At 45.1% G+C, this 27673-nt stretch overlaps 1 protein-coding gene and 1 pseudogene across 8 annotated transcripts in view; one reads left to right on the top strand and one right to left on the bottom strand.

The window, feature by feature from the left end:
• Positions 1–27673, top strand: part of RNF220 (ring finger protein 220) — a 283082-nt gene that overhangs the window by 30824 nt on the left and 224585 nt on the right. For 3 of the 8 annotated variants that reach the window (XM_072724189.1, XM_072724187.1, XM_072724190.1), the window contains 3 exons: positions 18205–18243; positions 18788–18966; positions 25327–26068. In XM_072724189.1, coding sequence (XP_072580290.1) covers positions 25444–26068 — 625 coding nt within the window. In that variant the 5' untranslated portion in view covers positions 18205–18243; positions 18788–18966; positions 25327–25443. Of the gene's footprint in view, positions 1–18204; positions 18244–18616; positions 18971–20538; positions 20853–25326; positions 26069–27673 lie in introns of those variants that run through there. The other 5 variants (XM_025991990.2, XM_072724191.1, XM_025991989.2 and 2 more) reach the window with 5 other exon arrangements.
• On the bottom strand, positions 1099–5670 carry LOC112914965 (large ribosomal subunit protein eL30 pseudogene; annotated as a pseudogene).

The raw sequence follows: 27673 nt of genomic DNA, 5'->3' as shown, positions 1-27673 counted from the left end.
GCTCAGGTGGCTAAGCGGTTTAACGCCACCTTCCGCCCAGGGCGCTTCGGGCTTCCTGCAGGGAGCCTGCTTCTCCCTCTGCCTGTGTCTCTACCTCTCTCTCTCTCTTTCTGTTTCTTATGAATAAATAAATAAAATCTTTAAAAAAATAAATAAATATAGAGAGATTACTTAAATTTGGGGAGATGTGAGAGAGGGAGATTCAAAGGTGATTCAGGTTTCTGGAAGGAATAGATTTAATGGGAAAGTGATGAGTTTTCTTTTAAACATGCTGAGTTGGAGATACCTTGGAGATATTCATTTGAAGATGTCAGGTAAGCAGGTATATCAATCTGGAGCTGAAACAAGAATTCTGAACTCGGGTATGAATTTGAGGAGTATATGCATACTGATAATAATTAAACCCATGGGAAGAGCTGCAATTACTTAAGGAAAGGGTATTGAATCAAAAGAGAAAAGCTCCCAGGACAGATTGCTGAAACACTCCAACATTTAAAGGTTTAGTAATACAGGAGGGAGAAGCCAGTAAAAATGTCTGTAAAAGGCTGCCAGACAAGTAAGAGAAACCAGGAGAGTATGGTGTCTTAGAAGACAAGGAAAGAGTGCATTCAAGGAGGGAGTTCAAGGTTAATTCTAAGAGTGAGTGAAATGATGGACCATGAACACTAAGCTAGATAAATAGAGAAGTAAAGACAGGAAGGGGGTAATAGAAAGGAAGTGAAGTGATCAATAATCTTTTCAAAAAAAGGGAAGGACAATTGCACTCAGACTGGTAATAGTAAGTGAGCTGGAGGTGTAGGTGATTGTGGTCAGAAAGTGGACTTTTAGAATTAGAGATTTTGGGATCCCTGGGTGGTGCAGCGGTTTGGCGCCTGCCTTTGGCCCAGGGCGCGATCCTGGAGACCCAGGATCGAATCCCACATCGGGCTCCCGGTGCATGGAGCCTGCTTCTCCCTCTGCCTATGTCTCTGCCTCTCTCTCTCGCTGTGTGCCTATCATAAATAAATAAAAATTAAAAAAAAAAAAAAAGAATTAGAGATTTTAGGGGAAGGGGGAAAAGAATTTAATGATTTTAGGAATGAAGAAAGTAGAGGAGTTTTAGGAGATGATGACAAGGTCCAGGGAGTGACTGGGGGGGAGTGGTAGGTGGTCAAGTAACATTAGAGGAGGACATTGGAGATTAGGTGGGTCTTTCATGAGGACTCTGAACTCACTTAGGATGAGTTCACTTGTACTGGCGGTACAAGATAACACAGTAATGAGTGCCAATATCTTCTGTGAACATGGGAGTACATGGGAGGCAGGTAGATTATAGTCAGTGAGGGAGAGGATGGCAGGGGTTTTTACAAAAGGGTGGGGGAAGCAGTGGACTCCAAATAGCACTGGGGAGTATCCTAGTCTCCTGACACTAAATAGGTGTGAAAGTGTGAGCAGACCTCACTGGAGGGAGCAGCACAGAAGGTGACCTAGAGAAGGCCAGGTTTACATAAGTATAGAAGTGGAGGGAGGGCAGCCCTGGTGGCCCAGCCTTCGGCCCAGGGCGTGATCCTGGAGACCTAGGATCGTGTCCCACATCAGGCTCCCTGCATGGAGCCTGCTTCTCCCTCTGCCTGTGTCTCTGCCTCTCTCTCTCTCTCTCTCTCTCTCTGTGTGACTATCATAAATAAATAAAAATTTAAAAAATAAAAAAATAAAAAAATAAATAAACAACAACAACAACAACAACAAAATGGGAATGAAGCTTGCCAGATGTAGTCACAGCTGACTCTTGGAGAATGGTGGACATAAAGTCTTAATAAAAGTCAGCTGTGGTCTGTAAGATCCTACAAGTTTTTGTTTTCATGCACAAGTGTGATTAGTCACAGTAGATGCAACAGAGGACAGTAATGGGAGCTAAGAGGCTTGAAGTTCAAGTTTCTTTGAGGGAAGGAATGAACAGTGATCCTAAGATTAAATTCTTAGGCGTAGCATCAACTGGTGCCCTCTTTAATCAGGGGTTGGAGGCCTTGGTACTTAGAGCTCGGGGTAGGGTATGAGAAAGAGGGACTTAGTAGTAGCCCGGGAACTGAGCCTAGAGCTACAGATGCAGGTCTAGTTTAGGGCTTACACTGGTGGGGCGCCTGGGTGGCTCAGATGTTTGGCATCTGCCTTCAGCTCAGATCATGATCTCCAGGTCCTGGGATGGAGTCCCATATCTGGCTCCCTGCTCAGCAGGGAGTCTGCCTCTCCCCCACATTTGTTCCCTCTCTCTCTCTCTCAAGTGAATAAATAAAATCTTAAAAGAACTTCCACTGGAGAACAATTTTTATTTTTACTCTCTCAATGCCAAATGAGAAATGATGCCAAAACTATTATCTCAAAGTATTTTCACTCGTTATTACAGGCTCAAATTTTAAATGATCTGGGCCATTTGCCCCAAGTTTCCTTTGTATTTTAGCAAAGTGTGTATTTGCTTAATTCATAATTTACATAATCGTTGGTAAGTTAAATTTTCCAATGCAAGAGAAATCATGGTTTCAGGTTGGTATAACTATAGAATTCAGAAGTCTCAACAAAACTTAAAGTTGTCACATTTCAGGAGCGAAAGTATAAATCTTAGTTTTTAATTTGTTCTTTTCTTGCCAATGTCTTATAGAATCGATAGAAAATACATTAGCAGAACTAGGCCAGTGTCATATACAGTGCATCTCCCTCACGACCCTCAGCTCCTTGGGACTTCTTGTTCACTAAACTTCTGGGGATGCTTTTGGTTTCTAACACTTGGTATCTATTATGGATATATTCTATTTTTTCGCCATAGAAGCTCTTTGTTTTTTACCCACATATAATCACTTCTTAGATGCATATTTTTCTACATTTTAACAGCTCAGAAACTGATATACTTCTTATAATCCAAGCTGTCTTTGATTTGATGAAATATAGTCCTTGGTATCCCTCCCCTCCCACAGCCTAACATAATTCCTGACACACAGGAAGCACTGAACAAATGTTTGTTTATTGATTGACTAATATGTAAATTAAGAAGAGGCCATACAAGTTGAATTATTTCTTAAATACCAATTTTAACTTGACCTCCAGCATTTATTCAGACTCTTAAGTTTCATAAGTCTTTATTCAATAAAATGTTAGATTGTTACAAAAATAGAGGAAAGGAATAAAGAAAGTGTAATAATTCATCTGCCTTTATAATGATTTAAAATGGATTTAATATTTACAAGGCATTCCTTAACAGCACGTACCTTACTTTTGTGTAGAATTTTTCACCAAAACAACAAACCATGCTATATATAAGATATATATATATGATATATATATATATCATATATATATAAATGGCTATTAGAATAACAGAGGGATGCTTGACGCCTCAGTCCATAGAGCATGATCTTGGGATCATGAGTTCAAGCCCCACATTGGATGTAGGGATTACTATTTTTATTTTATTTTATTTTTTTAAGATTTTATTTATTTATTCATGAAAGATACACAGAGAGAGGCAGAGACACAGGCAGAGGGAGAAGCAGGCTCTATGCAGGGAGCCTGACGTGGGACTCGATCCTGGGATTCCAAGGATCACGCCCTGGGCCAAAGGCAGATGCTCAACGGCTGAGCCACTCAGGTGTCCCAGGATTACTTAAAAAAAAAAAAAGGGGGGATCCCTGGGTGGCTCAGCGGTTTGGCGCCTGCCTTTGGCCCAGGGCGTAATCCTGGAGTCCTGGGATCGAATCTGACGTCGGGCTCCCTGCATGGAGCCTGTTTCTCCCTCTGCCTATGTCTCTGCCTCTTTCTCTCTCTGTCTCTCATGAATAAATAAATAAAATCTTAAAAAAAAAAAAAACACTCACTTTATGGGATATGTGGCTGGCTCAGTCAGGGTAGCATGCAACTCTTAATCTTGGGGTTGTAATTTCGAGCCCCACATTAGGTGTAGGGATTACTTAAATAAATAAACTTTAAAAATGAATAATAGGGAAAGTATATGATTTACCTAAACTAGTCAGGCTTGGTTTCTTGGTTTATATAGTACTTGTTCTTTACATCGAGCTGGGTTGTCCCATGGAAAGACACATGCACCAAAATCATTCTTAAGTGCAGCGCATTTGTACAAAGTGCTTCTTAAAACTGATTGCTTTAAAGTGAAATTCTAACTGCATATGTGCTGTTGCATTAATCTCTTTCTAGTCTTCAGAAGAAGGGGAAAAGGGGAAAGGGAAAAGATGCAGCACAGCTGAAGTATAATTGCTTTTACGCATCGTTCAATGAGGGAGGCAGTAAAAAGTGAAACTCCTATTATTACTTAGTAAAGAGCACCTTATTTAGCTCTTGGGAAAGATTGAAGGACATTTGCTGCTAAAATGCAATTTTCAAAAATAAAATAAAATAAAATAAAATAAAATGCAATTTTCACTCACTTTGAAGGAATCATCACAAGTATCAACTAACTTAGAATCCTTAAGTCATCCTCAGGAAATGTTTATATTCCTTTGTCTTACCTTTTCTGCCCATGCCGCTGTGTTGTCACTCTCCACTGCTTAGCTTTGATTCGACTTTTGGAGTAATCTTTGCCTCTACATATACATTTCCAGGCTCTCCTTAGGTTATTCCCTTTCTTGCTTTTGCTTTCATTGCAATGATATCTTCTCTGACATCCATTTTAGCCAAGATTAAGTTCCTTTTGCCCCTGAATATTTGCTTTTTCCCTACCTACAAGCTGGTTGTGAAGTCGGGTGTGTCCCACGGTAGAAGTGTCTATTTTCCATTTCACTGAAGTTATTTCCTGGAGGGACACCTGGGTGGCTCAGGTTAAGCTGCTGCCTTTGGCTCAGGTCATGATCCCAGAGTCCTGGGATCCAGCCTCACATCAGGCTCCCCTCTCAGCGGGGAGTCTGCTTCTCCCTCTGCCCCTCACCCTGCTCATGCTCTCTCTTTCTCTCTCTCTCTCCATCTCTCTGTCAAATAAATAAAGTCTTTTTTTAAAAAGTTACTTCCTGGAATTACTTGTCTCTTGGGAAAAGAAGGATGGTTTTCAATGAAGCTACTTCAGAAAATAGTGAGCAGTAATTTTGCAAGTTATAGTGAAGGATCTTGGTAGCAGTGGTTACCCTCCTTTATGGGGAAGTTACCATATCAATGCTTTATTTTTCCCCTCCCACTCAAGATGCTTACAAGTTATTGGAGAAGGGACTTCTTGTGACTTCCAGATATTTCCCCCTTTGACTTCTTTTTTCAATTATTTGTTTATATTTAGTTAGTTTTGCTCTCTAGCTAGGTTTTACTTTTTTTTTCCCCCCCCCAAACAAGCTCTGGCCGGTTTTATTAGAGAGAGATTTTGCATGTTTTGCTTTTCACCAGTCTGTTCTGACATGCTTCTAATGATATCAGAATCACCTGGATTAATGATAGCCAGTGTGCATACTCCACAGTATTTCCCACATTCTAAACCCAATTCAATAGTCTTGCCACTGTACTGATGATGGACACCAGGTTTGGCCAATATGGCTTAATACTCTATTTCAGATTTCCTCAAAGCTGGGCAGTTGTTGGTGAGGATGATCAGTGTCGCTTTTGCCATCTCTGATTATTTTCAGATTCTGCTTGTACCCCAACATACTTTCCACTTTTCATGATGAGTTGGAGCCCAGAGTAGAAAGATTCCAGTGGCCTTTTCATCTTTTATGTAGCCACTGTATTTCCTGCCTTAGGTTTTGAGCAGGCCCCAACCAAGAACAGCTGCTAAGATGGCTGTGAGTGAGGAAAAGTCACTGTATTTTACTTATTAAGCTATATTTTAGCTAATTTCCTGAGTGGGTGTTTAAGCTTTGATGATTTTATCTATAAAATATGGATGGAAATGCCTACCTATCAGGGTTTTTGTGACATTGCCCATCCAGAAGTGGTAGCTAGTTCATTTCATAGCTCTTTATAAAATGTCATTCAATTCAGTACATTCCTTCACTATCTACAACTCAAAATCACTGTAATTTCTTGCTCTGCTCTTGTCCTAAATGTTCTTGCCCTTAACTCACTTAACTTTTCCAAATTCACATGGGCTTCTGGTTGGCTGGCCATATAGTTTATTTGGCACTTTTTTTTTTTTTTTAAGTAAGCTGTATGGCCAACATGGGGCTTGATTCAAGACCCTGAGGTCAAGAGTTGCATGCTTTACCAACTGAGCCAACTGGGTACCCCTAATTTATTTGGACACTTTTAAGCATACAAGGCGGCAGCACCATCAATAATTATGTTAGGATAACAGGTGTAAACTGGGATTGTCCTAGGCAAATTAGAATGTATCCCATCCGTTAGCCTTCTCTGGCTCCAGCAGACTGCTTCCAACCTCGGGAATTATCTTCATGTTGCCATTTCAGGACTCCATGGCTTTACTGACTTTTTTTGTGTGTGTGGTGAAAAAATTTATATTTAGATTTATAGCCAGCTGGACTCAGTTCAGATGACCCCAGTTTTGTTGGCAACATCCAAAGCATCATAGTCAGGAGCCAAACATATGCTTTCTTCCCTCCATCAGGCCCAATCAAGGTGGCCACATCAATGTCATAGAGCTTCTTCACAGCCTGTTTGATCTGGTGCTTATTTGGCCTTGACATCCACAATGAACGCAAGTGTGTTGTTGTCTTCTATTTTCTTCATGGCTGACTCAGTAGTCAGGGGGAACTTGATGATGGCATAGTGATCAAGCTTGTTTCTCCTGGGGGTGCTCTTTCGAGGATATTTGGGCTGCCTTTGGAGACACAGGGTCTTGGGTTGTTGGAATGTAGGTGACGTATGGATCTTCTTCTTCTTCTTCTTTTTTTGTGACTGTACATGCCTTTCAGCACCACTTTCTTAGCTTTCAAAGTCTTTGCTTTGGCTTCAGCTTTGGGAGGGGCAGGGGCTTCCTTCTTCGCCTTCGGCATCATCTTTGTGAAAGGGCTTTAATGACTTTTTGTATAAACTCTCCCCTCTGTCACTACACTATCAATACCTATGCTCAGAACTGTATATATTTACTTTCTAAACCACCTTCCTTTACCAACTTTTCCATTTGTGTTAAAGGCTAGCCCACCCTTCAGAGTTTATCTTTGACTTTCTATATTCCTTCAGATCTCATATCCAGCCAGTTGGCAAAGTCTCTGTTAGTTCAACTCTATAAGCATAGATTGAGCATTCATTTTGTTCCAGACACCAAGTGAACTGCTAGGGGCACAAAGAGAAATAAGATACAGATAGTATCTTTGGTATAGTGGTTATATATATATATATTTTTTAAAATATTTTATTTATTCATGAGAGAGAGAGGCAGAGACACAGGCAGAGGGAGAAGCAGACTCCATGCAGGGAGCCCGATGTGGGACTCGATCCCAGGTCTCCAGGATCATGCCCTGAGCCAAAGGCAGGTACTAAACCGCTGAGCCACCCAGGGATCCCCTGTATAGTGGTTATATTAATGTGAAAGTTACCAATTCTGCTTCAATGAGTCAAGGACGACTTGGCAGAAATAAAGGTGAAGCTGACCTATCACTGTATGAATGAATTAATATATATTTTATTGCCTAAATTTGTCAGATACTATACTATGCACTAATAATACATTGATAAGCCTGGCAGGTATAGCCCCTGGAACTTATAGACAATTAGTGAAGGTAGACAATATAAAAGTGAGGAGTGTTACAAAGGATGAGAATGGGACATAATGTGAATGTATAGAAGAAGAACTAGCCAATTTTGCTTTCAATTCAGCTGAAACCTGAAAAGACAAATACGAGTATTTAGGTGAGGGTAGAGATTGCTAGGGGAGTGGAGGAGAGATAGGTGTGAAAGAGGAGAGAGTATGATGCATTGAAGCACTGACGGGAAACTAGCATGTCTGCCGAGGAGAGAAAAGTGGGAGAGAAGAACATAGAATGAAGGTAGAAACACAGATAGGGGTCAGAACATATAAGACCTTGTAGACCATATTAAGGATTTTGGACTTTATCCCCAGTTCAATGGACAGCTTTAATATAAGCATTGACAATGATATAAACAGCTTTGCCCTTTTTAAAAGAAGACAGTTGCAGTAGCTTAGATAAGAAATGATGGTGGTAAAAATGGAGAAAAAGATGGTTTTCAGAATATCTAGAAAGTATGATGACAAAATTAGTCATTGATTTGTAATGAATGATGAAGAAGGAATGGTCGGAGATGACTCTTAAAGCAGCTGGTACTATCATTTACTGAGCTGAGAAACACCAGAGAAGAACCAGGTTTGGGAATGAAGACGATGAGTCCAGGTTTGGATATGCTGAGTTTGAGGTGCCAGTGGAAAATTCAGGTAGAGGGCTTATGGAGGCAGTTGGATATGTGGGTCTGGAGCTAGAGATTTGAGAGTTGCAGATATGCCATTGGTAATAAAGCCATGGGAGTGAATGCATTTTCCTTAGGAAAAAGCCAGAGTAGGAAGAGATGTGTGCATTAGAAAAGAATGTGAAAAACATTTAATGGTCTCACAAAGGGAGAGCTGTCAAAGATGGGCAAAAGGAACATCTAGAGAAGAGAGAAGAAAATCAGAAATGTGTGATATCACAGAAGTTAAAGGAAGAAAGTATTTCAAACAGGTAATTGGTCAAAGCAAAATGAGAAATAAAATTTGATGATCTTACTGAGGCAGTTTTTGAGGATTGGCAGGCACAAATTCCAGTTTTGATGGGGTTGAGGAGTAAGGGGTGGTTAATAAAATCAAGGCAGAGTCTGTGGGCCACACTTTCTACAACTTTAGAGAGAAGGGAGAGAGAACATAAGGAAGATGTGGATGAAAGACTAAAGAGCATTTATCTTTTTTTTTCTTTTAATGAGGGATACTTGAGTATGTTTAAATATTGACTAGAAAGGAACCACTAAAGAGGAAGAGGTTGGAAACAGGAAAGAGACAATACTAAGGCAAAGGCCTCCTAGGAAAGCGAGGGCTCCAAAGCACAGGTGGAGGGGCCAGCCTTTAATTTAATTTAATTTTTAAAGATTTTATTTATTTATTCATGAGAAACAGAGAGAGAGAGAGAGAGGCAGAGACAGAGACAGAGACAGAGACAGAGGCAGAGGGAGCAAGCTCCATGCAGGGAGCCCAATGTGGGAACCGATCCTAGGACTCCAGGATCATGCCCTGAGCCAAAGGCAGACCTGAGCTAAAGGCAGATGCTCAAGCGCTGAGCCCCCCAGGAATACCAAGCCCCTCCCCCTTTTAAAGGTTGGCCCCCTGGGTGGCTCAGCAGTTGAGCGGCTGCCTTTGGCTCAGGGCATGATCCCTAGGTCCTGGGATCGAGTCCGAGGATCGAGTCCTGCATCAGGCTCCCTGTCTATGTCTCTGTCTCTCTGTGTCTCTCATTAATAAATAAATAAAATCTGTAAAAATAAATAAATAAATAAAAGATAAAAGGAGGAGAGGCTCTTCTTCCCTCTTTGTGACAGAAGAGAACACAGAAAGGGAATTATAGGTGCAGGTAGGAGGTGGGAAGTGAAGTAGCTTCCCTTTGATGGCCTTTCATCTTTCAAAAATAGGTACTCAATAAATATTTCTTAAATCAATGGATGAATAAATGCAAATAACACAAATCTGAAATCCACATCATTTCTTATTTTCCTCTAGAAGCATTCTGTTGTCTAGAAAAGCATGGAGATGATAGTGGAGGTGAGCAGGATTCAGAATATTTTTTAGGAAGAGTATTCTTTAGGAAGAATGCTTCTTGGAAAAGAATGTTTCAAAATCAAACAATATGTATACTAAAATCATGCTCCAAATGGAAATCAGCAGGGAAAATGCTACTCTATTGGATAAAGTAAAAGCAAAAAAGCTGACTATCTGTTCTATGGCCTGCTTTGTTCTATACTTTTATTTATTTATTTATTTATTTATTTATTTATTTATTTATTTATTTATTACGATAGTCACAGAGAGAGAGAGAGGAGAGAGAGAGAGAGAGAGAGAGAGGCAGAGACACAGGCAGAGGGAGAAGCAGGCTCCATGCACCAGGAGCCCGATGTGGGATTCGATCCCGGGTCTCCAGGATCGCACCCTGAGCCAAAGGCAGGCGCCAAACCGCTGCGCCACCCAGGGATCCCCTGTTCTATACTTTTAATTTAAAAAATTCTTTTTCAATCCCTTGAAGTTTCAGACCACAAACTCTGACTCTGGGGGAGAGCATGGAATAGTCACCCTACTGAGCACTTATTTGCTGAGAACTATGGAGAGTAACTCTCATTTTATCTTCATATGGACTTTATGAAGCAGGCTAATTAATACTGTCTCCGTTTTAAGATGGTGGAAACTGAGCTTCAGAGAGGATAAATGTGACAAGGCCACTCAACTGATTAGTGGTAGAGACAGGATTCAAACCCAGATCTGCCTTCATTGTTCTTAATTGTGGTGCTATGGGTCCATCTCAGATTTTAACTCTTATCACTGCAGACTTATCACTCTTCATGGTACAGTCATCAGTAAAATGTTCCCTGGCATGCCATGGGCTTTATTCTCTTGTGATATTTCCTGCTCTTCAAGATACAAATTCTATCTCCATTAGTGCCCTACTTAAATCCTACTTTCTCAGAACACCTGGATGGCTCAGTGGTTGAGCACCTGCCTTCGGCTCAGGTCATGATCCTGGAGTCCTAGGATCGGGTTCCACATTGGGCTCCCTGCATGGAGCCTGCTTCTCCCTCTGCCTATGTCTCTGCCTCTCTCTCTGTGTCTCTCATGAATAAATAAATAATCTTTTTCAAAAAATCCTACTTTCTCACTAAACACTTTAGGACACCTCAAATCCTGATGGTCTCTCTGTCTTTGAAATCCTACAACAGTTTGTCTGTGCTTCTCACTTGGTGAAATTTTTCTGCATTGTAATTGAGAATATTCACTTTTCTTTTGAGCTTTTCATAGGATTTTCTTATGATAATGACTTAACAGCACAATTCCACAAGCTTCTTAGGGGATAGGAGGTACATCCTATGCCTTTTTATTTTGTCTGTCTTTCTTTATTTCTGAACATCTTTATTTTTTTTTAAATTTTTAAAAATTTTTATTTATTTATGATGGTCACACACACACAGAGAGAGAGAGAGAGAGAGGCAGAGACATAGGCAGAGGGAGAAGCAGGCTCCATGCACCGAGAGCCCAACGTGGGATTCGATCCCGGGTCTCCAGGATCGCACCCTGGGCCAAAGGCAGGCACCAAACCGCTGCGCCACCCAGGGACCCCTCTGAACATCTTTAAAACTTATTCTTAATGCCTTGTCCATGGTTTGTAGTCAATATTTATTGCTAAAGATTGCTGGGCCAGGGCAGCCCGGGTGGCTCAGCAGTTTGGCACCTCCTGCAGCCTGGGGTATGATCCTGGAGACCCAGGATCAAGTCCCACGTCGGGCTCCCTACATGGAGCCTGCTTCTCCCTCTGCCTGTGTCTCTGCTTATCTCTCTCTCTCTCTGTGTCTCTCATGAATAAATAAATAAAATATTAAAAATAAATAAATAAAAACAAAGATTGCCGGGCTAATCTCACCACGGATATTGGTTGAATGTTTCTGAGAACTGTCTGCAGCTACTTCAGAAAGTTTCTTGTTGATGTTAATTGGAGAAATGGAGGATTTAGGGCGCCTGGGTTGGCTCAGTGGTTGAGGTCTGCCTTTGGCTCAGGTTGTGATCCTGGAGTCCTGGGATGGAGTCCCACATTAGGCTCCCCATGGGATGGGCTGCTTCTCCCTCTGCCTATGTCTCTGCCCCTGTCTCTGTATCTGTCATGAATAAATAAATAAAATATTAAAAAAAAAGAGAAATGGAAGATTTATTATTATTTCTGCAGTGGATTTTATTTTTCTTTTTTGGTTACAAAGCTGGGAATCTCAAAAAGAATATGGGTTTGTATGCGTATAAGGGCAGTGGGGGGTTCCTTTGAAAGGGACTGTAGAGAAGCAGACTTTTTATTTTGTAAAGGTTTTTCCAGCTTACAAGTTCTCATAAAAAAAAAAAAAAAAGCCCAAATTGGTTGAACTTGAAGTTTCCCTCCTCCTTTCTCCTCCTTCAGAGCCTTTTTCTAAACCTACTTCCCTTAAAATGACTTTTATTGATTTTCACTCAATGAGAGTTATTCTTCAGAATGAGGATGGAGGGGTCAGAGAGAGAAATTTACCCTGTGTTACCTGTGGAATAGGTGTACCTCCGTATCTAGTCTTGTTTTATTTGTTCTGTTTCCTGTATCCAGAAACCTGCACACTAGGGATCATTAGGTCCTCTGTGTCTTGGTCGGAGCTTGAGTACAGTATACTAATAGATCAATTTATGTGTTCATTCATTCAGCAAACATTTATTGAGCAGGCATGTCCTAGGCATTGGAGATACTAAGATGAATAAGACGTAGTCACTGCCCTCAATGACCTCCAGATGTACATGAAGGCACCAACTTGGTGGGGGTTGGGGTCAGGGAAGGCTTTCTCAACGAGGTAACTGAATATTCTCCCTTAGGGAATCCTAAGAGACTAAAGAGGTCAACCTTGTAAAATACATATAAACATCTAATCAAATTAGCCAATTAGAAAGACATTTATTAAGAAAGGACAGTCTTTTACCAGTATGTCCTATGTTTCTTTTTCAGTTTTTATCTTAATTTCTTTGTCGCCAGTCTTATCCCTCTCCAGCATACATTTAAAATTGCCCCCAAATCTATTTTTTCTAAACCTTGATCTGATCGTGTCATTCCTAACCTGCGAATTTTTAAGGGCTCCTCATTCACTCATTTTGTATAGTCATCGATCACCTACTGTGATGTTAAGTGTTTGGGATGGGGTGGTAAGCAAACAGTCCTTCCCTTTAAGAAGCTTATAGTCTAGACCAGGAGACAAATAAGCAGATAGTTTCAGTATAGTTTAATACTAGCTTTGACAGAGGAAGCACAGGATTCTGTAGGAGTGTGTAGAGGAGCACCTTGTGCTGTCTTGGGAAGTCAAGTAGAGCTTCCTGAATCTTGTCCTTAGCTTTAAATCAATTCAATCTAACAGATACTAGTATCTATTGTGCTAAGTCCTATGCAAAACAACTGCTTCTAAACAGATCAAAGTCTAGTGGAGGTGCCTGAAAATTTAATCAATAATTCCAGCACAGCATGGTGAGTGGATAGATAAATACATAGCATGCTACAATAACACAGGTTGAGGAAAAGAGAGGACTGGTGGGTAGTGCAACTTCCTGGAAGAGACCAGGCCTAACTAAGTCTTGAAGTACGAATAGGAGTTGGCTAGATACAGCATAATCTGGATCCTTAACCAACAAACAAAATCCTTCACAATTCATTGATCTACCTTTCCAGTGTGCCCTTATATCTTCTATGCCTTTGTTTTTCAAACTAGAAACAAGAGCCCCTGGATTATTTAGTGTTATACATGCGATATGAGAAAGCACTGGATAAATGTGGTGCATCTTTCTGGAGCATCAGTTTTATCAGCTGATAAATCACTGAGAACATTGTTTTATATTCAAACATAATATATTTGTGGAGTTGAAGGCAAAATTTCCATTAATTTTTTTTTCAAGATAGAACCTGATGCATAAATTTCAGGCTTGCCCTTAGACACTGCTATCCACCATCACCCCTTTCTTGTAGAAAAGTTTGAACTGCAATATCTGAATACACCAAGAACTTTCATGTCTCTATGCCTTAGCATATACTGTTCCCTCATCACTTTTATCCTCCTTAGGTAAACTGGATCCTTCAAAGCCCAACTTAAGTGTTTTCCCATATAGTCTTTTTTGGGGGGAGGAGAGAGAGAGAAAAAGAGAACATTCCAATGGGAGGAGCATAGGGGAAGGCAGAGGAAGAGGGAGAGAGAGAATCTCAAGCAGGCTCCACACCCAGCATGGAGTTCATTGTGGGGCTGGATCTCATGATCCTGAGATCATGCATGACCGGAGCCAAAATCAAGAGTCTGACACTTAACCAACTGAGCCACCCAGGCCCTCGCATAATAATCGTTCTTAACACTGTTTAAATGTCATCCCATATAATGGTTATTTTTAAGATCTCATTTATTTATTTGAGAAAAAGAGAACACAAGAAGGGGGAGGGGCAGAGGAAGAGGGAGAAGCAGACTCCCCACTGAGCAGGGAGCATGACATTGGGCTCAATCCCAGGACCCTAAGATCATGAGACACTTAACCGAGCCACCTAGGTGCCCCTAAAGTGGTTATTTTTTGAATACTCACTTCAACTCCTGCCTCCTCTCCTCATAGCTCCAGGCAGAGTGAGCACCTCCTGCCATCCTTTACTCAGAATCTCAGTCACAGCGCTGCTCACATTGTACAGCACTGCTCACCAGCTGCTTCCTCGGCTCTGCTCCTGGAATTGTAGGCTTCTCTAGGACAGGGATGGACTATTTTAAAATTTACCCTTTGTGTCCTTAGTGTCTGGCGCAATAAATGTCTATTGAAAGTAGTATTTATGGATCATTCCTTACTCTGCATCACCTCTACTCTTACGTAAAGTAATATCTTCTTTACCTCTCATTTTCAGGGAATGATGTATTCTATGAACGTATGTTTTCCAGACAACTGAAATTTACTTCCTAAAGTATAAAAATCTGCTTTTGGTGCGGATTTATTTTTTTAAGCTTTTACATACTTGCTTGCTCTCATAAGTAAAATATACTAAGTATGGTGTGTTCCTTGATGGCTTATCCCTGAAAGCATTCGGGTTATGCTGGTTTGGAATTTGTGACATCCTCTAGGGGCCACTGATGGGATAGGACCTTTTGCCTCCACACTGAAGAACTCCATCCTCTTCTTTGAGTTCTTGTGCTCGCTTCTTGTATATTGGTCCCCACTTCTGGCTGTGAGTGTGTTTGTTCTAACCACATTGCCCTTTGCTCCTTTTATATGCTTTTTAATGGATATTAAAATGACAAAACTAATATATGTTCCCTGAAACACAAATGGAAGCATTTGAAGCAAAAAATCCCTTCTTCATTCCTGCTCCACCCCTCCCACCTCCCCTCCCTGCCCCCAGCACTCACCCACATCCCCACTCCCCCTCCTTGGCATAACCGTTGTTGGCAGTTTAATGTATATCCCCACAGGCCATTTCTGTCGATATGTGTGCATACTTGGGTACATACAAATATCCAATCATATTATGCATGCCCTTATACAACTTGCTTCTCTTCCCACCTGACAATATACAATAGATATTCTTGCATGTCAGTACATCCAAGTCTATCTCCTTCTTTTTAATGGCTGCCCCCTTTTAATTTGACAATCTTAATCAGCTGTAAATGGGAAAGCCAAATAATCGAGCTTATTAGGATTGTACCTAAGAAAGAGTAAATCGGCTCTGAGTGAAGGCTTGAGGAATTCTCCTAGGAGTAAAATGTGTTAACTTTAGTGCAAGGACTTTGTAGTGTTTATTTTAGCTATTCTGGGACACTTTTTTGCTTGTTTCCTGGTCCATTGTGTTCTGGATAGCTGAGGTTGCTGGACAATGACCTGTGAATTCGTGAGGCATTACATATTCAATTTTGCATATATAACTTTGCTATGATTTTGTGGATTTAATTTTTTCATTATTTCATGTAATTCTTCAGTACTTGCATTATGTGCAAAGGATTGATATGGTAGCAGTTAAAAATGTTTGGCTTGATGATTGACATAGGGCTTCTTATCTGTATCATCTACCTGTGAGAATATCCACTGGATTTATGAAAACTCTAGAAGCTGATCTGAGGAAGCCCTTTACTACTAATGAATGTTAAAGTACTAATAGCATCTTGTTCCATAAATAATAAAATTCTATTTCAGATTTATATAGGGTCTCCCTTCTGCTTCATCTCCCATAGAAAGTGGCTAAATCCAGTTGTCCCTTTTTTTTTTTTTTAAAGTAGACTCCACACCCAATGTGGAGCCGGAGGAGGGGCTTGAACTCACTACTCTGAGATCAAGACCTGAGCTGAAATCAAGAGTCCGAGGCTTAATTGACTGAGCCACCCAGGCACCTCTGTCTTTTAAATTTTTTTTATTTTGTTTTTTTTAAAGTAATCTCTACACCCAATGTGGGACTCAAACTTAAACCCTGAGATCAAGAGTCACATGTTTTACCAACTGAGCCAGCCAGTGGCCCCTAAATCCTGTTAATTCACATTTTAGATCTGTAATGAGTCCCTTCTTCTCCATTTACTTTCCAATACCTTGGTTCAGGCCCTACTAGATCCCAACTCACTTACCTGTAACAAACTTCTTAATTGGTCTTCCTGCCTCCTGTCTAACCTCCACCATCCTCACCCAGTAACTAGTACTTTTTTTAAGCAGAAATCTTACATTGTCACCCCCCTGAAAAACCCTCTAGGGATTTCTCATCAGCTATAGGATAAAGTCCACTTTCTTTGTTATACACAGCTTTTTTTTTTTTTTAAAGATTTATTCATTCATGAGAGACACAGAAAGAGAGACAGAGACATAGGCAGAGGGAGAAGTAGGCTCCCTGTAGGGAGCCCAATGTGGGACTCGATCCCAGATCCTGGGATCACACCCTGAGCAGAAGGCAGAAGCTCAACCACTGAGCCACCCAGGTGCCCCTAGTATACATAGCTTTTTGTGATTTGCCCCCACTTGTCTTGATTATCCCTTGCTGCTCAATGACTCATACTTCAATTTCTAGGGAAATCAAGTGGCTTATAGCTCCTTAAGCACATCACAGAAGAGAATTCTCAACAGATGCTTGTTAAATAAATGGATAAAACACCCTATGTAGCTGGGTTGACCATTTAACCTGCTCAGCTCAGGATGGTCCCTGTTCACACTGGCCATAGCAGCATAATTAATAATGCTCCTTTTCACCCTCAGATTTGTCTCACACCAATAAATTACACGGTCATCCCAATCGTTTTCTACCTCGTCTCCTCTACCAGATGATGAGCTCTTTGGGGGCAGAAATTTTGTTTGTCAATTTTATTTTTATACCCTCGCTTATGCATTCAACTAAAAGATTGCCACTGTTTAGATACTGAGGATATAATGTTGAATAAGACCAAAATGGTTCCTGCCCTCAGGAAGCTTACAATCCAACATAAAGAATTATCTAATGGGAAGAATAGCACCTAATACAACAAATGCTGCTGTGACTGAATGACTAAATGTGGATTAAGACTTAGAGGCTCCTGGGATCCCTGGGTGGCACAGCGGTTTGGCGCCTGCCTTTGGCCCAGGGCGCGATCCTGGAGACCCGGGATCGAATCCCACATCAGGCTCCCGGTGCGTGGAGCCTGCTTCTCCCTCCACCTGTGTCTCTGCCTCTCTCTCTCTCTCTGTGACTATCATAAATAAATAAAAAATTAAAAAAACAAAAAAAGACTTAGAGGCTCCTAACAAACAATCCAGTCTGATGAATTACAGATACAGAAATAGTCATACCCATAGAACTCTAGATTGATCAAATCAATAATCATGGGTTATTATATGATTATAATAATCATACTTAAAAGGGTTGCTAATTAAAATTTTGAAATACAAGCCACACATATACACGTAAACATACATGACGTGTAGATGCTACCTTAATGTTACACATGAGAAAAAAGAACCATGAAATAATAGCAAGAATGAGACTTTGAGGGCTCTGTGTTTTTTAAAGAGACAGTTTGTAATCCCATGTGGTTATTTGCTGAGTGGATTATCAGTATGTACCCTACCTCCCCCCCTCTTTTTTTTAGATGAGAAATCTGAGGTTTCAGAAACTGAGCCACAAACAAAGGAGTGATTTCTTAAACCAGGATTAGACTTTGGTTGGGCTTTGCTTTCAGAGCTAGGAGTACCTGCTATCCTAGATTTTTTAACCATGTTCCATGGGCAAATTGCAAAACCCTTTAAACTTCAGGTTCCTATTTTATATATAAAATAATGATAATATTATCTCCAGAATTAATCTAAGGGTTAAATGAGGTTATGTAAAGGCATTTAGTCCTGTAACCTGGCTCTTAGAAGGCGCTCGGGGAATGTTAGTTCTCCATCCATTTCCCCCTATTTATCTTTCTGTCCTTGGTGAATTAAAAAATGATATAAGATGATTTGGGGGGAAAAAAGAACTGTAATACGGATACCAATAAAATTTTAAATTCTTGATTCTGGGTGCTAAGCTAGGCCTTCCCCACCATCTCTGAAAGTTGTAGTTTTACTTACATTCATCTGTTATCTTATTATTATAGACAAAGACCCTGCGCAGCATTCCAGGAACAAAGCAGTAGGTAAGATTTTTCTGGAAAAAAGACAAGGGTTTATGAGGGAGCCAGGATTTGGGGGTCATTTCGCTGCAGAGGGTGTCAGCCTCAAAGATGTACCCATTTACTCGTGATCACTTTGGGTTCCAAAAAGGAAGAAGAGCACCAAAGCATTCGTTGAGATGGGGGGGTGGGGGGGAGGAAGGGATGGGGAAAATGTGAACAACAACAACAAAAAAAGCAAGAGCTCCCTTCGGTAACCCCAGTGTCCGGCGACCCGAAGACTTTGGAGCTCTTTGGTGAGGGCCAGCAGGTCTGTCTGTTCTCCAGGAGTGCCCTGGGTCTGGACTCCATTTCCCAGAGTCCCTTAGTGCCCTAATGTATTCAGTGCTCAGAGTGCCTGTATGTGTGTGAGTGTGAGAGAATGTGTGCGTGTGTGTGCGTGCGTGTGTGTGTCTCCGAGTCCCTGGGAGAGTGGAGGCTCATTCACTGATTAGAGCCAGCGCTGAGAGGCAGCACTGCTCCTTCTCTCACACCAACCGAGTCTCTTGATCTGTACATGCAATCCCAGGCAGCTCGCGACCACAAACCCGGGGCCGGCCGCCTGCTGCTGCCGCTGCCGCTGCCGCCGCCGCCGCCGCCGCTGCCTCCGCCGGCTCTGCGCACCCCGGACTTTTCATGCACCACACTCACCGCCTCCTTCCCTCCGTGTCCTGAAAAGTGCGACCGTTCTCCCAAGGAATTTCCACGGCAAGTATGGAGACCAGAAAGGGGTGTGGGTGTGTGCGCGTACCCAGAGGGGTGGGTGCGAGAGCGGCGGGCTGCTCGGGAACCTCACTAACTTTCCGGGTCCGTTTCCTAGGGATTCGGGCGGCGCCCCCCGACAGGGGCGAGGGCTGGGACCCGGGCTGGCGCGTCTCTGATCGCCGCGACGGTGCTTCCCGGCATCGGTGCCCTGCGCGCTCCGTGCGCTCAAACTTTCCGTCTTGAGTTTTCCTTAATGCGTTTTATTTGGGGGGTGCGAGGGGGAGGGACCAGATGCGGGAATTGGACAAGCAGGGAGGGTGAGGGGACAGCCAGGGAAGGGAGCAGGACTTCTTTTCTCCATCTTCTAATAAGCCCCGTTCCCACTTTGTTGGGGGCGATGGGGAGAATGCCCGGTCGCCGCGCTCCCCCGCGGTGATTTCCGGCGGGGCCCGGCCGGGGCGGCGCACAGCGGGGAGCCCGAGGCGGCGGGCGGGAGGGCGGCGGGGAGACCCCGGGGCGGAGGGTCGCCGCCGCCCCCACGCAGCACGCGAGGCGCCCGGCGGGGTCCCCGCGCGCGGCTGGGAGCCTCCGGCCGCGGGGTGCTGGCTCACTTCTTCCCAGCGGGGGCGGGTGCGAAGGGCGTGGAGGGAGGTGGGGGGAGTCGCGGCGCGCGGCGAGGAGGCAGGTGCTGGCACTGAGGTGCTCCGTTCTGAACGCACCCGGTAAACTCCCTGCTCCGCCCGGCGGGCCGCCCGGCCCCGGAGCCCAGGACCCGCGGGGGGCCTCCCGGGATTTTCGGGGTCGGGACTCTTCGCCCCGCGCTCCTACCGAGCGGGGCGGGAGGACCGCCGTGTAGACAGCGGCGCGTAGCTCTCGTCCTAGTTTTATTTTGATCTCAGACCTGCCTTCAACTGAGTAACAATTTCTCTTCCTCCGACTTGAGAACAAAACTTTTCAGCGAGCACGCAGGTCGCCGCAGTCCTGCGGCCGCCGCCGCGGTGCTCGTCCGCCCCCGCGGAGCCACCGGGTGGGCCCGGAGCCGGGCCCCGCCACCGCGCTCCCGAGCCCCGGGCCGGGCCCCCTCCCCAGCCCCGGGCTCTCAGGGCTCGGCCTGGGCGTTTCGCCTTTGTGCTTTGTAAGGGAAAGCCTTTTCTTCCAGGGCACCGCAAACTTGGGCGGAGAGCTTCCGTGTGGCCCCCCCGGGCGAGGCCGCCCCCGCTGGGGAGGCCATCTGAGGGGATGCGCGGGCCGCCCGTGGCTCCACGCGCCCCTCCGAGCGCTCGGGGCCCGGGTGGACCCCGGCCGGCGAGGGCGCGCGGGAGCCCCGAAGTGGCGGGGGCTCCGGCCGCCCGGAGGCGGAGGAAGAGCTCGCGCTTCCCGTTCGGAACGCGCCGCTCGTTTGGGCCCCGGCCCGGGCCGCGGCTGCAGCGGAGGGCAGGGGCCCGGGCCGGGGGGCGGGGGCGCTCGGCGTGGGGTTCGGCGCTGCCCGGCGTGGCGTGGCGTGGCGGGCCCGGGCGGCCCGGGGTCCGTGGCCTGCGCCGCCTGCGCGCCCCGGGGCGGCCGAGGGGGAGGACTGGGGCGCTCGCTGCCCGCCGATGCCCGCCGGCCACGTCGCTCCTGCAGCCCGCGCTTCGGACCCGGCCTGAGGGGCAAAGGGGGAAGAAAGGAAAAATAAAGAGGCAAAAGGGCGGGCAGCGAGGAAGCGGCGGGTCGGCCCAGAGGGAGCAGAGCGGCCAGGGACGCCCGGCCTCCCTTTCTGCCCGTCGCGGGGCTTCTCGCCGAAAATGGAGAAGGAACCGAGGGGGGAAGGCAGGAAGAGCGTCGAGGAAGAGATGCGGGAGTCTTCCGTTCCCATCCCTGCCGGCCCGCGGAAGCCCGGCCGAAGTGGCGTGAGTTCGCTCGCTGCGATCCGGGGCGAGGTGGGGGAAGGCCGCGGACAGGGCGGCGCCGGCCCGCTGCACTCCGACGGGGCCCGCCGGGCGCCCAGACGGCAGGACACACACCTGTTCTGCGAGCCGCGTCGTGGGCGGCGGCCGGACGGCGGCGGCGCGACGGGCGGAGCCCGCCCTCCCTCGCCCTGGGGCCGCAGTCTCGGACCCCGCTCCGCGGGAGCGCCCGGTGGCTGCCCGGCGAGGCGGCGGCGCGCTGCGGGGAGACCCGGGTGACCCGCGGGGCGGGGTTGCCCGGGGGCACGAGGTCCTCGGACTTTGCCCGAAGGCAGCCTCCCCCCCCAGCCCGTGTCCCGCGGGCCCTGCCCTGCTGTGGACCTGGGCTCCGCGCCCTGCTCGGTTCTTCCCCGGCCGGTGCCCCGGTTCCCCAAAGTTCCAAGCAGCTTGTTTCGTGCGGAGGTTGTCGGGACCTAAAGTATTCTTTGTGCAGTGCGGCCGAGAGCTGGAGGGAGAGGTCAGGCCGGGGAGCCGGGGGCCCGGCTCTGCGTTGGCCCCAAGTTTTTGCAGGTCTCTCCTTCGCCTCTTCTTCCTCCGTTTTCCCTAAAAGAGTTGGTTTTCCTTGGTTAAGACTCCTACCGGCTGGATCTTGCACCGCTTAGCTGAGCTGGCAACCCCGCAGCCCCGCACTCTTCTTCGACTGGCCGGGCCGACTCGGATTCGCACCCGTCGGCCAAGCCGGGCCTGGGGCCGGGTCCAAATCTGGGCCCGATACCCGGCCACGTCTGAATCGCAGGCGTTGGCCCCAGCCTTTGGAATAGTGTTAAGCTTATGCTTCCTGAGCTCTTGCATATGGTGGTAAAATTTCTGTTAGAGCGGTGTTTCCAAATACCCCCTGGGCGTTTGGTGTGCGGGAATTCTCTTCCAGCGAAGAAGTCTGTGAACTTAAAAAAAAAGAAAAAAAGAAAAAAATTCTTTCCTGAGTTCTTCACCACCCCCCACTGCCCTGGCCCCATTTCCCATTGTTCTTTGCTTTTTAAGTTGCCTGTTAATTTTTTAAAAGTTTATTTATGCAAAGGAAAAATATCGTTTAATTTGTTCTATTATTTTAATTCCTGGTTTTTGGAAACGATTCAGAGACCACAAAAATGTCACCTGTTGTAATAAGCAGAGGGGTGTTGTGTGTGCGTTTTAATTGCCAGCAGAGTCGTAGTTTGGTGGGCGTTCAGAGCTAGGGCTCCGGGAAAGAGGCTTTGCAGCTTTTCTTTGTGGCAGTCATTTGCAAGTGGGTTTGGCTCCCAGCAGCCGCCGCAGCAGCGCCGCTTCCTTCTACGCTGATCCCAGCGCGGGTCAGGAAGCCCAGACCCTGGACCGGGATGGTCCGAGGTTGGCCTGGGAGGATGCCCATTCTCCGGGACTTTCTTTCTGGCTTTCGGTTTTTCAATGCGAAAGTGGCGAGTTCGCGCCGCCGGAGAGCGCGGAGCGCTGCGCATCAGCCCAGCTTCAGACATTTTCACGTTCCAAACGCCAGTTTCTTCGTTGCATTTGTCTTGGTTCTGGCATGTTTAACCACGCAATTAGTGATCTCCACAATTATTCAGTTAGCTGGCGTTTTGTAATCACTTTAAACCAGGGTCGGGTGTGCGATTTAACAAACAAACAAAACTCCCACGCATGCAGACCCTGAACTAAACCCATCACGTCAAGGATTTGAAATTTTTAAAACTCAATATTTGTTGGTCCCCTCCGTCCAACCTCACTGCCTGCCAGACAATTTATTTAGCTTCGTGGATTGATCCCTCCTCCTTGTTTAGTTAATTCAACAAAGACTTTTTGCAATCTGTTTGGAGTTTGTCTGATGCCGTGGAAAAGTAGCTGATGATTTATTTGGTTGCTTTTCGATTTCTGTCTTCAGCCCTTCTTTCTCCTCCTTTCAGCGGGGATGTCAGCTGTTATTACTTCCTATTGATCCCTTTGCAAAGTGAGAAGTGAACTAAAATTAATGTCAATTCCACTGCTCGGATCAATAGCTGGAGTTATTTTAATCTGGATTTGCACGAAGTGCTAAATTAAAAAAAATCAGCATAGAGGCAGAAAAGTAACAGTTACTTACTTTCCCTTTGCCTGGTTCTTTACAGTCACCCAAATGCTCCATCAAGCTGATTATCTTACAATCCATATTTTTTTAATTAAGAGGGTCAGTTAGTTTTCTTATTTTGGGTTCTGTGTTTAAACCCATGACATTTTGACATTGGGAGTGTATTAACTATAGATTTTCATAATGAGTGTGGTCTGCTGAAGCCTCATCTATACAGGTTGTTAATGTGAGGAGGGGGTAAGAAAGAAAAGGAAAAAGAAAAAAAAAACACTCCCCCTGCCCCCACAGAGACCAACGCCCACACAGTGGAGTAAAAGAGATGTGGCCTGGAAAAATATTGTTGATTTATTTTCAGTATAATGAAGTTTCAAATGAATAACCAGGTTTGAGTGATTCACCGTGTCCTGCTGGAGTGTCCGGTGCTGTCACCAGATTACTAATTTATGAAACTCATTTAACATAATGAGGTGATCCAGGAAGTAAAAATAGAAAGTGAATTCTCTGGGCAACTAGTTATTTGGGGGGGAAAACATTCCACCCTTCACCCCCAGTGTGGTATGTGTGTCCTTTTCCCCTGCTTGCCTCGTGTAATATTGCTTGTTGAGAGACAAGTAGTTATTTCTGTTATGAAGAGATGCTCAGAAGCCTTGGAACAGCCCTAGTCCACACTTTTAGAGCGTCCATGTTGTGTGACTATTAATCTGACTTGAAAACAGCCAAGAACAGGATTCCCAGACCAGACTTGTCAGGCTAACTGGCTGTCCTTGGCAGATCATTCCCTGCACTGCTGTAACTTGACAGGAAAGTTATTTAAAATTTGGAAGAGAGAAAAATCCGTTAATGTGAGATACATAATCTGGTAATTTAGCAATGATGTCTATAAGGAGAGATGCCAAATGAGGAAGCAGTCTGATGATGTGCACTCATCTTCCCAATTAATAACAGCCATTGACACGTCTGCTACAGGATGAGAGAAGGAAATACTCTCTTTGCACTGCATTAAGCCAAGGGGATTCATCTACTGTTTAACTGAGGCTTCTCCATTTGAGGGAATACCAAAGATACTCCATTATCTGGGTGTTGTTTTGTTTTGTTTTTTTTAAGGGAGGGGGTATATTCTTATTTGAGATATGACTCTCGATTTAAAGGTAATAATTTGTAGCAGATGGTGATTTTTTTTGGTTACACTTGGAGTTTCATTAAGTTTCTATCTAGGGTATATTTTTGAAGCTAATAAATTCTAGCGTTCATCTTTTGTTAGCCTGACTTTTGATATCTAGCTCTTCTCCTCCCAACTCAAAATACATTTTGAAATGGAATCGGTGGCTATGGAAATGTGCAACCTAAATTTAAAAGGGGGATTGAAGGAAGTCTCTGAACTCCAGTTTGTTGCGGGGGCCTTTATCAGACATCAACTCTGACTGGGCCAATAAGCAGAGCAAAAATAAGTCAGAAATTTTGTTAACATTTTGCTCCAAATGTTAATGGCAAATTAAAGGCTGTTTACAAATCTACTTAAGAGCAAGTGCATTAGTAACTAAAATTACCAATCGGTTCTTTGCTGCCCCTGGAAGACAGCCGCTTCTAGAGAACATATGCCAAAGGCACCCATTATGGTTTTAAATATTGTCAGAGATGCCAGGTATTTACTGATGAAGGTTTTGTTCCTTCTCAGAAAAGAGAAAACCTGGGTGATTAGAGAGAGGTGTGCATCAAAAACAATGTTGCTCTTGTTTCTTCACATAGCACTTCTTTCTGGAAACGGTCTTAGGTGATACATGAAGATGTGTGTTTATATTTGTGCCAACATGTGTGGTTTATTCACACGTACAATTCGTACCAACTAGCATGTGCAGATGGTCTAGATGTGCCTGATTTAGGAATTTTTCAGCACCAGGGCATTGTTAGGGGAGATGAAGAGAAGCTGTGTCATATAGGGAGGGGGGTCATATAGGGAGAACCCCACCTCTGTCTGAACATCAGGCCTGCCGCGAGTAGTGTGTGCAGGTGGAAGCCCTTTAAAATATAGACCCCACTTAATCTACTGGGTGACTTGGCCTCCAAAGCTCATTTGCTCAGGGAATATTGTATTTGGAGGTTTTATGATTTTTTTTCCTTTGCTGGGCTCAGGCGCATTTCACCCGGAACGTGTAGGGACCAAAGTCAGCTACGCGTACATCACAGTAAGTTGTCTATTGATTTTCCTGAATGAAAATGGTCTGATGCTGCTGCCCACTGGCTCCTAAAGCCCGTGGTGTCTCTTGCCCGAGCATCTGTAAGCCAGAAGGATGGTGTTTCGATCACTTGGGGTTTCCCTTTTTTTCCTCCCCCTGACCTTCCTCCTCCCCTCTTTTTTTTTTCTCTCTGATGTTTCCACAGGTCGTAGAAGGGGATGATTCCCCAGTAATATTCCCTGCCCTGATCCAAGGTGCCGCTCGGCCTTCCTCCCAGGGAAGACTGCTTCTTGTGTGACACCAGCCATAGAAAGAGACTCCGATGGACTTACACCGGGCAGCCTTCAAGATGGAGAACTCATCCTACCTCCCCAACCCGCTGGCCTCCCCAGCACTGATGGTCCTGGCGTCCACAGCTGAGGCCAGCCGCGATGCTTCCATCCCTTGTCAGCAGCCACGACCCTTTGGTGTACCTGTCTCAGTAGACAAGGACGTGCATATTCCATTCACCAACGGTTCCTACACCTTTGCCTCTATGTACCATCGGCAAGGTGGGGTGCCAGGCACTTTTGCCAATCGTGATTTCCCCCCTTCTTTACTACACCTCCACCCTCAGTTCGCTCCCCCAAATCTAGATTGCACCCCGATCAGTATGCTGAATCATAGCGGAGTGGGGGCTTTCCGTCCCTTCGCCTCCACTGAGGACCGGGAGAGTTATCAGTCAGCCTTCACGCCGGCCAAGCGACTCAAGAACTGCCACGACACAGAGTCTCCCCACTTGCGCTTCTCAGATGCAGATGGCAAGGAATATGACTTTGGGACACAGCTGCCATCTAGCTCCCCCGGTTCACTTAAGGTTGACGATACTGGGAAGAAGATTTTTGCTGTCTCTGGCCTCATTTCGGATCGGGAAGCCTCTTCTAGCCCAGAGGATCGGAATGACAGATGTAAGTACTTTGGTGTGAGCCTTCCCTACCCCCAGCAAGCCCTGCCTCACAGTCCTGTTCAACAGGTCTCACGCTCCTAGTAACCGGGAGGGCCCACTACTTCCCACTCGATGGCTGCCGAGCGCTAACATTTACTTGTCTCTTGTCGCTGAGTGTTGACAGTTCCGATAGGACATGTTTTTCTGAAGGTAGCCAGAGGCAAGTTGGCCTCCACGCTGCCTCTCTCCGGGGCATGATTGGCTTATTCTCTGAGGACTCTGGAGTGAAGAGGGGTGCCAATGTATACTAGAGTGAATGTCATTTTATTAGAAAGCGTAGGTTCCTAGGAATTTGGGGGGGGGGGCTGAAGAAACTCATCCATCCCTCCCCTTTTTGTTATCCTTATTATATTTCCCTGAACTTGGCATTATTTTTTAGCTTTTCCATTGTATCACATCCAGTGGACTCCACATGATTTTATTTTCCCAACTCCCAGCCCTTGTCCACATCAGGCTATTTTTCAGAGAAGGACAAAGGTGTCGTCAATCACCATAAAGCATTTCAAACAGCTGTGTTTTCCTTGCGATCGCAAGGCTAGAAAGCCGACTTCTCTTGGGATTTAACAGGTTTGCTGGATGCTTATCCTGGGGCTCACTTTTAGGACTAGACACGGTTGACCTGTGTAACTGCTCCATATTTGATGTTCACAACTATTATTAATTTCTGCTTATGGAACAGCTTTCTCATGTTCTCCCAGTGCCTCGATGAGCTTTGGCGACCCTCGCTAGTATTTGGAACTAAACCTTTATTTGGAACTTGTAGACCAGGAGTGCTGAACCCTGCAATCTTCTCCTCTAACGGAATCAGAAAATAATTGCGTTCTGACGCTTTTGGGCTATGGGTAGGCAGAGCAGTTTTCTTCAAGCCTGGTGAGAATTTATGAACTGAGGGTGTTTTTCCACCCAACCCTTTGTTCTAAGACTTGGTTCATTTTATTTTCTTAAGAAAACTACATCTGAGGTTTGCTTTCCCCTCTTCTCTATTTCTTGTGCTCCTGTCCTCTCTATAACCACCAACACGAATACCATTTTTTTTTCTCTTCTCTTTATGATGCCGAGGAGAGTAATAGAGACATTGCAGCTCTCTCCCCTGTCGGCACTGCTTCCTCAGGCTGTCTCCTTGAATTAGGCACTGTGTTAACTTTCCTGTGCTAAAAGGCATCTGCCTAAACCCAGCGTACCTTTTCAATAAAAGTCATCATAAAATCAACCTGCCTTGTAAATCCATCGCTCTTTGGTTTTGAAATATGTTGCAAGTGTGTCTTTTATGTCAGCGTCTGTAAGCCCGAGACCTCCCCACTTCAGGGAGAAGCTGCTGTATGCCAGCACAAGTGCCCGTGTGTTCTCTCACTTCCCCCCCTCCCCTTCTGGACAGCTGGTGTGTGTGTTACCATCTTGCTTTCTGGGTACACCCGCTGGACACCGAGTTGGCGTTTCGTTGGTCTGTTCTGTTTTACTTTCGGGCAGCGTTCATTTGTCAGTGTGCAGAGTGATCAAGGCGAGCTGTAGTCTGACCTCTGGCTAAAGCTGCCCTAGGTGAGGGTACGACGGGTTCTGTCCCTTTTTT

This window comes from Vulpes vulpes, chromosome 10, assembly GCF_048418805.1.
Source record: "Vulpes vulpes isolate BD-2025 chromosome 10, VulVul3, whole genome shotgun sequence".
In the NCBI taxonomy this organism is placed as follows: Eukaryota; Metazoa; Chordata; class Mammalia; order Carnivora; family Canidae; genus Vulpes; species Vulpes vulpes.
This window is presented reverse-complemented; position numbering and strand designations above follow the sequence as displayed.